General features: G+C 49.3%; 1 protein-coding gene across 1 annotated transcript in view; it reads right to left on the reverse strand.

Annotated features, from left to right (window-relative positions):
* The window catches only part of capn15 (calpain 15), a gene marked incomplete at both ends in the record, with an annotated part of 40,421 nt that overhangs the window by 938 nt on the left and 29,483 nt on the right, over nucleotides 1-10,000 (reverse strand). The window contains 6 exons of the mRNA XM_080551093.1: nucleotides 1-12; nucleotides 306-467; nucleotides 4,266-4,418; nucleotides 4,864-4,989; nucleotides 5,238-5,461; nucleotides 5,740-5,923. The exon at nucleotides 1-12 is cut by the window's left edge and continues 218 nt beyond it. Of these exons, the coding sequence (XP_080407219.1) occupies nucleotides 1-12; nucleotides 306-467; nucleotides 4,266-4,418; nucleotides 4,864-4,989; nucleotides 5,238-5,461; nucleotides 5,740-5,923 (861 nt within the window). The remainder of the gene's footprint in view (nucleotides 13-305; nucleotides 468-4,265; nucleotides 4,419-4,863; nucleotides 4,990-5,237; nucleotides 5,462-5,739; nucleotides 5,924-10,000) is intronic.

Below are 10,000 nucleotides of genomic sequence, written 5' to 3' on the forward strand. Positions count from 1 at the left end.
GTGTCCGAACGCCTGGGGGGGCGGGGGAGGGGGAGGGGGGTGGGGGGGGAGGGGTGGCCAGGAAGAAGACGGAGAGAGAGAGAGAGAGGTCGTGTTCAAATGTCCTGGAGCTTTATTTGTTCATTGTTAATTTAGGGGGCGGAACAGAAGAATTGTCTGACCGAGAGGAGGAGGGAGGGTGGGATGAACAGACTGAGAGATAGAGGGGAGAAGGAAGGGATGAACAGAGAGAGAGATAGAGGGGAAAAGGGAGAGGGAGGGATCAACAGAGAGAGAGATAGAGGAGAGAAGGGAGAGATGCGTACCGGCTGCCCTCCTGGTAGAGGGCGAACTCGAGCGCGGTCCTCTCCAGCACGGTCAGGGCGGTGACCGTGACAGGACCACACGCTCGGCTGGGGAAGCTGCCCTGCACACGCACCTCCTGCCACTCACTGTGGATCTTACAGATGTCCACCGAGTCAAAGTACCTGGACACACACACACACACACACACACACACACACAGAGAGACACAGACAGAGACGCACACACAGAGACGCACACACAGAGACGCACACACAGACGCACACACAGACACACACAGAGACACAGTGACACACACACACACAGCAGGTGTTAGATCACAGTAAAGCATGCTATCCAATGACAGGGTATATAAAGCGGTGAGACACACAACTGTTGTGGTTGTAATCCCTCAGACAAGCACCGTCTTTGATCGTCACGGTGACATCAGGGTTTTCATCCCTCCCGTTATGGGCTGGAAATAGCACCATAGCTCCATAAATATGTATGTGTGTGATATACATCTCATCCATCTGTAGATATGACCGAGAATTATACTAACTCTCATTCATCACTTCAACCTACCATTCTCCTTCTCCTCTCCTCCCTTTCCTCTCCTCTCTCCCCCTCTTCTCTTCTCTTCTCCTCTCCTCCCTCCCTCTCCTCTCCTCTCACCCTCCTAACCGTGTTTCTTAGGCTTTAATAATTTCCCCCGTCACTTTATTATCTGTCTGCTCCTCTTTGGTCTCCAGACGAGAAGAGAGGGATGAAGAGAGGGATGAAGAGAGGGAAGAAGAGAGGGATGAAGAGAGGGGTGAAGAGAGGGATGAAGAGAGGGGTGAAGAGAGGGATGAAGAGAGGGGTGAAGAGAGGGGTGAAGAGAGGGATGAAGAGAGGGGTGAAGAGAGGGGTGAAGAGAGGGGTGAAGAGAGGGGTGAAGACAGGGGTGAAGAGAGGGATGAAGACAGGGGTGAAGAGAGGGATGAACAAAAGGATGAACAAAAGGATGAACAAAAGGATGAACAGGGGGATGAAGAGAACAGAGGGATGAAGAGAGGGAATATGTCAGAGAGGTGGCAGCACGCTCAGAGAGATGAAACTATCCTCCCACTCAACGCCAGCAGCTTTGAACAGAGAGAGAGGGAGAGAGAGAGGGAGGGAAAGAGAGAAACTGGTACAGGGTTTCTCTCCACTTCTCTTGCTCTCTCTGTCCTCCTCTCTCCACTTCTCTCTTTCGCCCCTGTCTCTCTCTCTCTCCCCCTCCTCCTCCTCCTCCTCCTCCTCCTCCACTTCTCTCTCTCTCTCTCTCTCTCCTCCTCTCCCCCGTCCCTCTCTCTCTCTTTCTCCAGACACAAGTAAAGACAGTCAGACAAACAGGCGCCCTGGGCATTAGAAACCACATCACAACATTGATTTGACTGACAGAAAAGATGATAAACCAGACAGAGTGAACTCAGTGTTCACCTCCGAGATATAGTCCTCTCCTATTGGTCCTACTAGATATAGACCCTCCTATTGGTCCTCCTAGATATAGACCTCTCCTATTGGTCCTACTAGATATAGACCTCTCCTATTGGTCCTCCTAGACATAGACCTCTCCTATTGGTCCTCCTAGACATAGACCTCTCCTATTGGTCCTCCTAGATATAGACCTCTCCTATTGGTCCTCCTAGATATAGACCCTCCTATTGGTCCTACTAGATATAGACCTCTCCTATTGGTCCTCCTAGATATAGACCCTCCTATTGGTCCTCCTAGACATAGACCTCTCCTATTGGTCCTCCTAGATATAGACCTCTCCTATTGGTCCTCCTAGATATAGACCTCTCCTATTGGTCCTCCTAGATATAGACCCTCCTATTGGTCCTCCTAGACATAGACCTCTCCTATTGGTCCTCCTAGATATAGACCCTCCTATAGGTCCTACTAGATATAGACATTTCCTATTGGTCCTCCTGGATATAGACCTCTAGGTGGTGTATATCTAGGTGGTGAGTGTCTCTAGGTGGTGAGTGTTGTCTAGGTCAGGGGCTCCTAAAGTGGGGGGCCGTGAGATGACTCCCGTGAGATGACTCCTGGGGGAGATGACTCCCGGGGGTTGCGAGATCATTTCCAGAAAGTGTGTGTTTTTGGGGGGTTTTCGGCCAATTATCAGAATGTGTGAAATACAGTTTAAAAACAATTAAAATACCGTATTTCGACCATTAAAAGTCGATTTAAGAAAGATTTTAAAAAATATTTAATTAAAAAATTATGTGACCAGCCTACCAATCTTCTTTGTCCACGTGTCACCCCTGAGTCGACAACATCCGTTGTGGTCATTTGCTGCGTCGAACAAATATATTGCGCGTGAAAATTGCTAATTAGCCAAATCCTAAAAAGCTTGCGTATTATTTTCCGAAAATGAAACGTTGGTTAATACCGACCAAAGATAAAGCAGAGAAGAGCGGGGAAGCAGTCCCACCACCGACCCCTGAGCGTGCCCAGGCTGGTAGGAAGCAGTCCCACCACCGACCCCTGAGCGTGCCCAGGCTGGTAGGAAGGTTACGGGAGGAGACCTGAGCGTGCCCAGGCTGGTAGGAAGGTCACGGGAGGACCCCTGAGCGTGCCCAGGCTGGTAGGAAGGTTACGGGAGGAGACCTGAGCGTGCCCAGGCTGGTAGGAAGGTTACGGGAGGACCCCTGAGCGTGCCCAGGCTGGTAGGAAGGTTACGGGAGGACCCCTGAGCGTGCCCAGGCTGGGAGGAAGGTGACGGGAGGAGACCACCGTGTCTAAGGCCAAGGGAACCCATACGCAGTCTGCCTACAAGACCAAGACTCAAATGTAGAAAGAGGAATATATCCGGTATGGATAGTCGCATGCATTGTTAACAACGAAATACAACATCCCCCGTGTGTCGTGTGCATGGAGGTGCTTGCACACGAAAGCCTAAAGGCCGTAAAAATGCTTCGACACTTGAAAACCAAGCACCCGTCCCTGACGCACTGACCTACATAAAAAATAAGAACAGATCGCGACGGAACGTGGAGGATGATCTCAGACTTTGCGTCTCCAAAATTAAACCCATACTGGACTTGTTGTGCTCCAAGCATAGTGCCCATCCATCTCATTAGGTAAGCTTACTAAATGTAATTACTATATCAATTCATATTATAGTTGTTAGGCTGTTATGTTATTTTGTGTCGTTTATGGCTGTGTTTGAATTAGGGTTAGGGTTTTCTTGGTGGAATGGCTTATTCAAAACAAATTAAAATGAATACATTCAATATCAGATCGAATGACCTTTAATTAGAAAGAATACAATTTAAATCAAATCGTCACTTATTTTCCTGATAGACCTACACAAGTGCACACTGCACATACAGTAGCTGCAACTTCATCACTTCGTCATTAGCAACAATGGCAAGTTCTAAGAGTAGAAAATGTACACAGGAAAAGCAGCTTCTCTCCATATATATCCATCTATTAATATTCTCTCACTTCGACTCTCACCCAACCTAAAACGGCCACGTCCAATCCTACGTTAGCTACCGCAACTAGGCTCGGAGTTTAATCGATTTTGCCTCAGACGAGTTGACTGGCAAAAACCTGAATCGTGGCCATCCCTAGTTTGAATAGCGGAGCCCTATTAGTGCGCGTGGACATTTGGATGGTTTAACCACCTCTGGGGATAGTGGGGGTCACGAGTCTCTGGCACCGTTACTTTGTGGGTCGCGGGCTGAAAAGTTTGGGAACCCCTGGTCAAGGTGGTGTGTATAGGTGGTGTATATCTAGGGGGTGAGTGTTCTGGAATTATTTGGAAATGAGTTGAAGAATCTTTGAGGTTCTGTCCTCTGGCCTTCCTAGCCCCTGACCCCTCCCCCTGACCCTTACTTGATGAAGTCGGTGTACTCCATCCAGACCCCTCCCCCTGACCTCTGACCCTTACTTGATGAAGTCGTTGTACTCCATCCAGACCCCTCCCCCTGACCTCTGACCCTTACTTGATGAAGTCGTTGTACTCCATCCAGAAGACGCCCTCACTGCTGCCGTGGGCCATCAGCTCATGACGCAGATGTTGTGGCCAATCACACCACTCGTCTGACCAGTTGCCGTTCCACGAGAACCTCCCCCACGGATTACGCAACCTCAGCAACCTGGGGAGAGGGGGAGAAGAGAGGGAGGGAGAGATAGAATTATCATTACAGCTATTAAGTGTAAATCATTAGTTCCTTTATGTTATTTCAACTTTTTTATGTCTCCTTTGGCAACATTGGTAGCTCAATGTACATTAGCCCCTCCCCCTCTCACCTGTAGCCCCATGGCCCCTCCCCCTCTCACCTGTAGCCCCATGGCCCCTCACCTGTAGCCCCATGGCCCCTCCCCCTCTCACCTGTAGCCCCATGGCCCCTCCCCCTCTCACCTGTAGCCCCATGGCCCCTCCCCTCTCACCTGTAGCCCCATGGCCCCTCCCCCTCTCACCTGTAGCCCCATGGTCCCTCCCCCTCTCACCTGTAGCCCCATGGTTCCTCCCCCTCTCACTTGTAGCCCCATGGCCCCTCCCCCTCTCACCTGTAGCCCCATGGCCCCTCCCCCTCTCACCTGTAGCCCTGTACGTCCCGGACATCCAGAATGGAGTAGGCGTGTCGGGGGCGGAGCCCCAGTGACTCATACACAACATCATCCACCTTCATGTTCCCGCCCCCACACGACGCCCCCATCAGGAACCTGACCAATAGAAACACGTGACATCACAGTTATTACAAGAAGAAAAAGCTATAAAATGGGGGAAATTAAGTACTTAAAATAAGCAAAATTATCTGCCAGCCGAACAGGAAAATATCACGTGCCAAGATATTCTTAAAACTAGTGCAGTCAGAGAAAACAAACAAGCCAACACGACCTTGATTCTAGATATTTCATCTTATTTACCCCCCCCCCCCCCCCCCTCCTCCCCCTCAGGCCCAGCCACTCACCCAGCCTCCTTGGAGCTGAGCATCTTGGCCCAGATGAGGTGTGTGTCGATGGGCTCCTCCCGGGGGTTGGTGGAGCTGACCTGCAGCATCAGGGAGTCACAGGGGGCGCCGGTCAGCGTGGCCAGACCCTCGATGGCCCGACCTGCCTGCAGGGCGAAGTAGGATCCATGCAGCTTGGCCAGGGCCTTCTCTATCAGGGCCACCCACAGCTGCTTCCTCTGGGCCTGGGGGGGGAACTACAGCTCAACCAACCTTCATTTGTGTGTGTGTGTCTGTCTGTCTGTGTGTGTGTGTGTATATATGTGTGTGTGTGTGTGTGTGTGTATATATGTGTGTGTGTGATTGTGTGTGTGTGTGTGTCCTACTTGTGTGTCTCTGTGTGTGTGTGTGCGCGTGTCTCTCCCTTTGTGTGTGCGTGTGTGCGTGCATGCATGCCTGCGTGTGTCTCTCCCTCTGTGTGTGCCTGTGTGTATGTGTGTGTGTGCGTGTGAGTGTGTGTTACCTGGGAGAACAGCAGGTAGCCGTACTCATCGCAGGGCAGCATGTCGTCCACCAGCACCGTGGTCCAGGTGCCGTCCTTGCAGAGCCGGACCTGGTACGCCCCCTGCTGGCAGATCCCCCGCGTGATCATCACCCTCTCCACCAGCTCCGGACGCTCCGCCAGCACTGCCAACGCACTCAGGAACCTACACACACACACACACACACACACACACACACACACACACACACACACACACACACACACACACACATTTTAACCATTTATTTATGTGCACATAGAAAAAAGACATACAGGGACACAAATACTAACGTTGCAGTTACTACACAATCACAATTCATGGACCAGCGGCATTTTTTATTTTTTTTTACACATTTCAGGGGTACAAGTAGCAGCGGCTGCCAATTACAGCAGAGACAGAGCAGTACTTTGCAAGGCGTTTAGCCTTCTTTTTGGGCATCCCCAGTTGTTGGAGCCCTCTTACGACCAACCTGTGTGTATGTCCTAGGCTGCCAAATATGAACACAAGCAGTCTGCATCTGTACCCTAGTTCTGAGATGGTATTCAGGAGAGGTTGGTACTTAATGACCTTGGTCATGAAGGCTTCCTCTAGGCTAGGGTCAAATGTGCAGGCTACCTCCAGAACGAACACCTCTCTAGATACTTCATTGACAACAATAACAACTGGTGTATTGGCAGACAAATGTGTAAAGGTGGCTGGGTTACTGCAAAGATGGAACATGGTGGGATTGACACAGTCAGTGTTTCCTCTATATGCATTTATTTGTGGCGGGCGGCTACGAATGAAATTTCCTCCGCCACTAATTGATTCAGTCCACAAAAAAATAATAAAAAAATAAATAAAAATAAATCCACCTCTGAACATTTAGCTGATTAAAATATATCTGATCCTAGATCAGCGCTATAATGGATGTTGACTAAAAGTGCACCTAAATCCACGCCCATCTCTCTCTAACCGCTGATCCAAAATCAGATTAATGACATTAAACATTCAGTTGACGACGTGACACAAGGGCTACTCCTGATTGGTCTAAATGTGAACCGGCATGAGAACCGTGCAGACTCAACCATCCCTGCTCAGCGGTCTTACCTGCCGAAATGCTCGGGCGCCTGTGTTTTCTCCTCGCAAATGACGGGCTAAAAGTCACCGGTAGTACCATCTAAAAGATACAAAAAGCTGATCTAGCTAGATAGGTGCACAAATAAGATATCACGTTAAATAACTTCGAAAAATTAAACGAAAACAGCGACAGATGGATGGATTTTTCAAGAAAAAAGATGTCCCAGACACTTCAAACATTGCTGAAGCTAGCAGTGGCTATGAGCGATCCGAAACTGCATGGCTGGCAGGATCAGCTAACAACGTTTATGGCGGGGTACCACCACCAGCTACAACTACAGCGGGAGAACAAGCAGCTACTGTGCGCTGTGGTATGTACACCAACATATATTACTTTCGTTTGTTACTTTTATTTGGACTTTGGATTTTAAGACCACTTTAATTCATGAAAAGGTCCAGAGTTTCTTGTTGCAAACGGAGGAAGGACAAACAACAGGTGCGTTGAAACCAACACCCAATCATGCCAGGACGATGGCTAATTTGATAATTTTGATAGACATGATAGCCATCACATCTAGTTGAAAAACTGTCGAAGAACATTGAAGAACTCGCGCAAGTTGGAAATACTCGGAAACTTTCGCCGAGTTGGACATACTTTTCCTGTTGTGTTTGAGACAGAGCCAGACTGCTCGTTTGGAAGGACATTGGATCCGTGAGTAACGTAAACCTTCAGAGCTGATGGATGGAAACCGGTATCACAAGTTTATATTCTGTATATATATATATTATTTTTGAAAATGAGATATGTCCTTTACTATCAAGTCCACTATTCTATCATGACGTGCTATGTACATTCCCTTGTAAACATAACAGCCGTTCAAGATGTGAGACATTGACTCTGTGACCTGTTCAGTGGTGTGATGCAAACAATGAGGAGCCTGAGTAGGAAACCAGATAGATAGGTTGAGTCTAGTGGGAAGGACTTGTAGTCTAGCTTTTACTGTGAATGCGACAATGTCCTCATTGAGCGCGCTGTTCTTGAAGAATGAATGAGAGACAGAGTGGTCAGCAGAGACAGAGACACACACACACACACACACACACACACACACACACACACAGCCTGGGTCACACAGCTGTCTGACACAGGACAGGACAGACAGAGAGAGAGAGAGAGAGGTGTAGAGAGAGAGAGAGGTGTAGAGAGAGAGAGAGGTGTAGAGAGAGAGAGAGGTGTAGAGAGAGAGAGAGGTGTAGAGAGAGAGAGGAGTAGAGAGAGAGAGGTGTAGAGAGAGAGAGAGGTGTAGAGAGAGAGAGAGAGAGGTGTAGAGAGAGAGAGAGGTGTAGAGAGAGAGAGAGGTGTAGAGAGAGAGAGAGGTGTAGAGAGAGAGAGAGAGGTGTAGAGAGAGAGAGAGGTGTAGAGAGAGAGAGAGAGGAGTAGAGAGAGAGAGAGAGAGAGAGAGAGAGAGGTGTAGAGAGAGAGAGAGAGGAGTAGAGAGAGAGAGAGAGAGAGAGAGGTGTAGAGAGCGAGAGGTGTAGAGAGAGAGAGAGAGGTGTAGAGAGCGAGAGGTGTAGAGAGAGAGAGAGAGGTGTAGAGAGAGAGAGGTGTAGAGAGAGAGAGAGAGGTGTAGAGAGAGAGAGAGAGAGAGAGAGAGATGTAGAGAGAGCGAGAGATGTAGAGAGAGAGAGAGAGGTGTAGAGAGTAGAGAGAGAGAGAGAGAGGTGTAGAGAGCGAGAGATGTAGAGAGAGAGAGAGAGAGGTGTAGAGAGTAGAGAGAGAGAGAGAGGTGTAGAGAGCGAGAGATGTAGAGAGAGCGAGAGATGTAGAGAGAGAGAGAGAGGTGTAGAGAGAGAGAGAGAGGAGTAGAGAGAGAGAGAGAGAGAGAGAGAGAGAGAGAGAGGTGTAGAGAGAGAGAGAGAGGAGTAGAGAGAGAGAGAGAGAGAGGTGTAGAGAGAGAGAGGTGTAGAGAGAGAGAGAGAGGTGTAGAGAGAGAGAGAGAGGTGTAGAGAGAGAGAGAGAGAGAGAGGTGTAGAGAGTAGAGAGAGAGAGAGAGAGGTGTAGAGAGAGAGAGAGAGGTGTAGAGAGAGAGAGAGAGAGAGAGAGAGATGTAGAGAGAGCGAGAGATGTAGAGAGAGAGAGAGAGAGGTGTAGAGAGTAGAGAGAGAGAGAGAGAGGTGTAGAGAGCGAGAGATGTAGAGAGAGCGAGAGATGTAGAGAGAGAGAGAGAGAGGTGTAGAGAGTAGAGAGAGAGAGAGAGAGAGGTGTAGAGAGTAGAGAGAGAGAGAGAGAGGTGTAGAGAGAGAGAGAGAGGTGTAGAGAGAGAGAGATGCAGAGAGAGAGAGAGGTGTAGAGAGTAGAGAGAGAGAGAGAGAGGTGCAGAGAGAGAGAGAGAGGTGTAGAGAGAGAGAGAGGTGTAGAGAGAGAGAGAGAGAGGTGTAGAGAGAGAGAGATGCAGAGAGAGAGAGAGGTGTAGAGAGTAGAGAGAGAGAGAGAGAGGTGCAGAGAGAGAGAGAGAGGTGTAGAGAGAGAGAGAGGTGTAGAGAGAGAGAGAGAGAGGTGTAGAGAGAGAGAGAGAGGTGTAGAGAGAGAGAGAGGTGTAGAGAGAGAGAGAGAGGTGTAGAGAGAGAGAGAGGTGTAGAGAGAGAGAGAGAGGTGTAGAGAGAGAGAGGTGTAGAGAGAGAGAGAGAGGTGTAGAGAGAGAGAGAGAGGTGTAGAGAGAGAGAGGTGTAGAGAGAGAGAGGTGTAGAGAGAGAGAGAGAGGTGTAGAGAGAGAGAGAGGTGTAGAGAGAGAGAGAGAGGTGTAGAGAGAGAGAGGTGTAGAGAGAGAGAGAGAGGTGTAGAGAGAGAGAGGTGTAGAGAGAGAGAGAGGTGTAGAGAGAGAGAGGTGTAGAGAGAGAGAGAGAGAGAGGTGTAGAGAGAGAGAGAGAGAGGTGTAGAGAGAGAGAGAGAGAGAGGTGTAGAGAGAGAGAGAGAGGTGTAGAGAGAGAGAGGTGTAGAGAGAAAGAGGTGTAGAGAGAGAGAGAGAGGTGTAGAGAGAGAGAGGTGTAGAGAGAGAGAGGTGTAGAGAGAGAGCGAGAGGTGTAGAGAGAGAGAGGTGTAGAGAGAGAGAGGTGTAGAGAGAGAGAGAGAGGTGTAGAGTAGGGATGCTCCGATCTGGATTTTTGGGGCCGATACCGATC

This window comes from Nansenia antarctica (genome assembly GCF_963989245.1).
Source record: "Nansenia antarctica genome assembly, contig: SCAFFOLD_303, whole genome shotgun sequence".
Taxonomy (NCBI): domain Eukaryota; kingdom Metazoa; phylum Chordata; class Actinopteri; order Argentiniformes; family Microstomatidae; genus Nansenia; species Nansenia antarctica.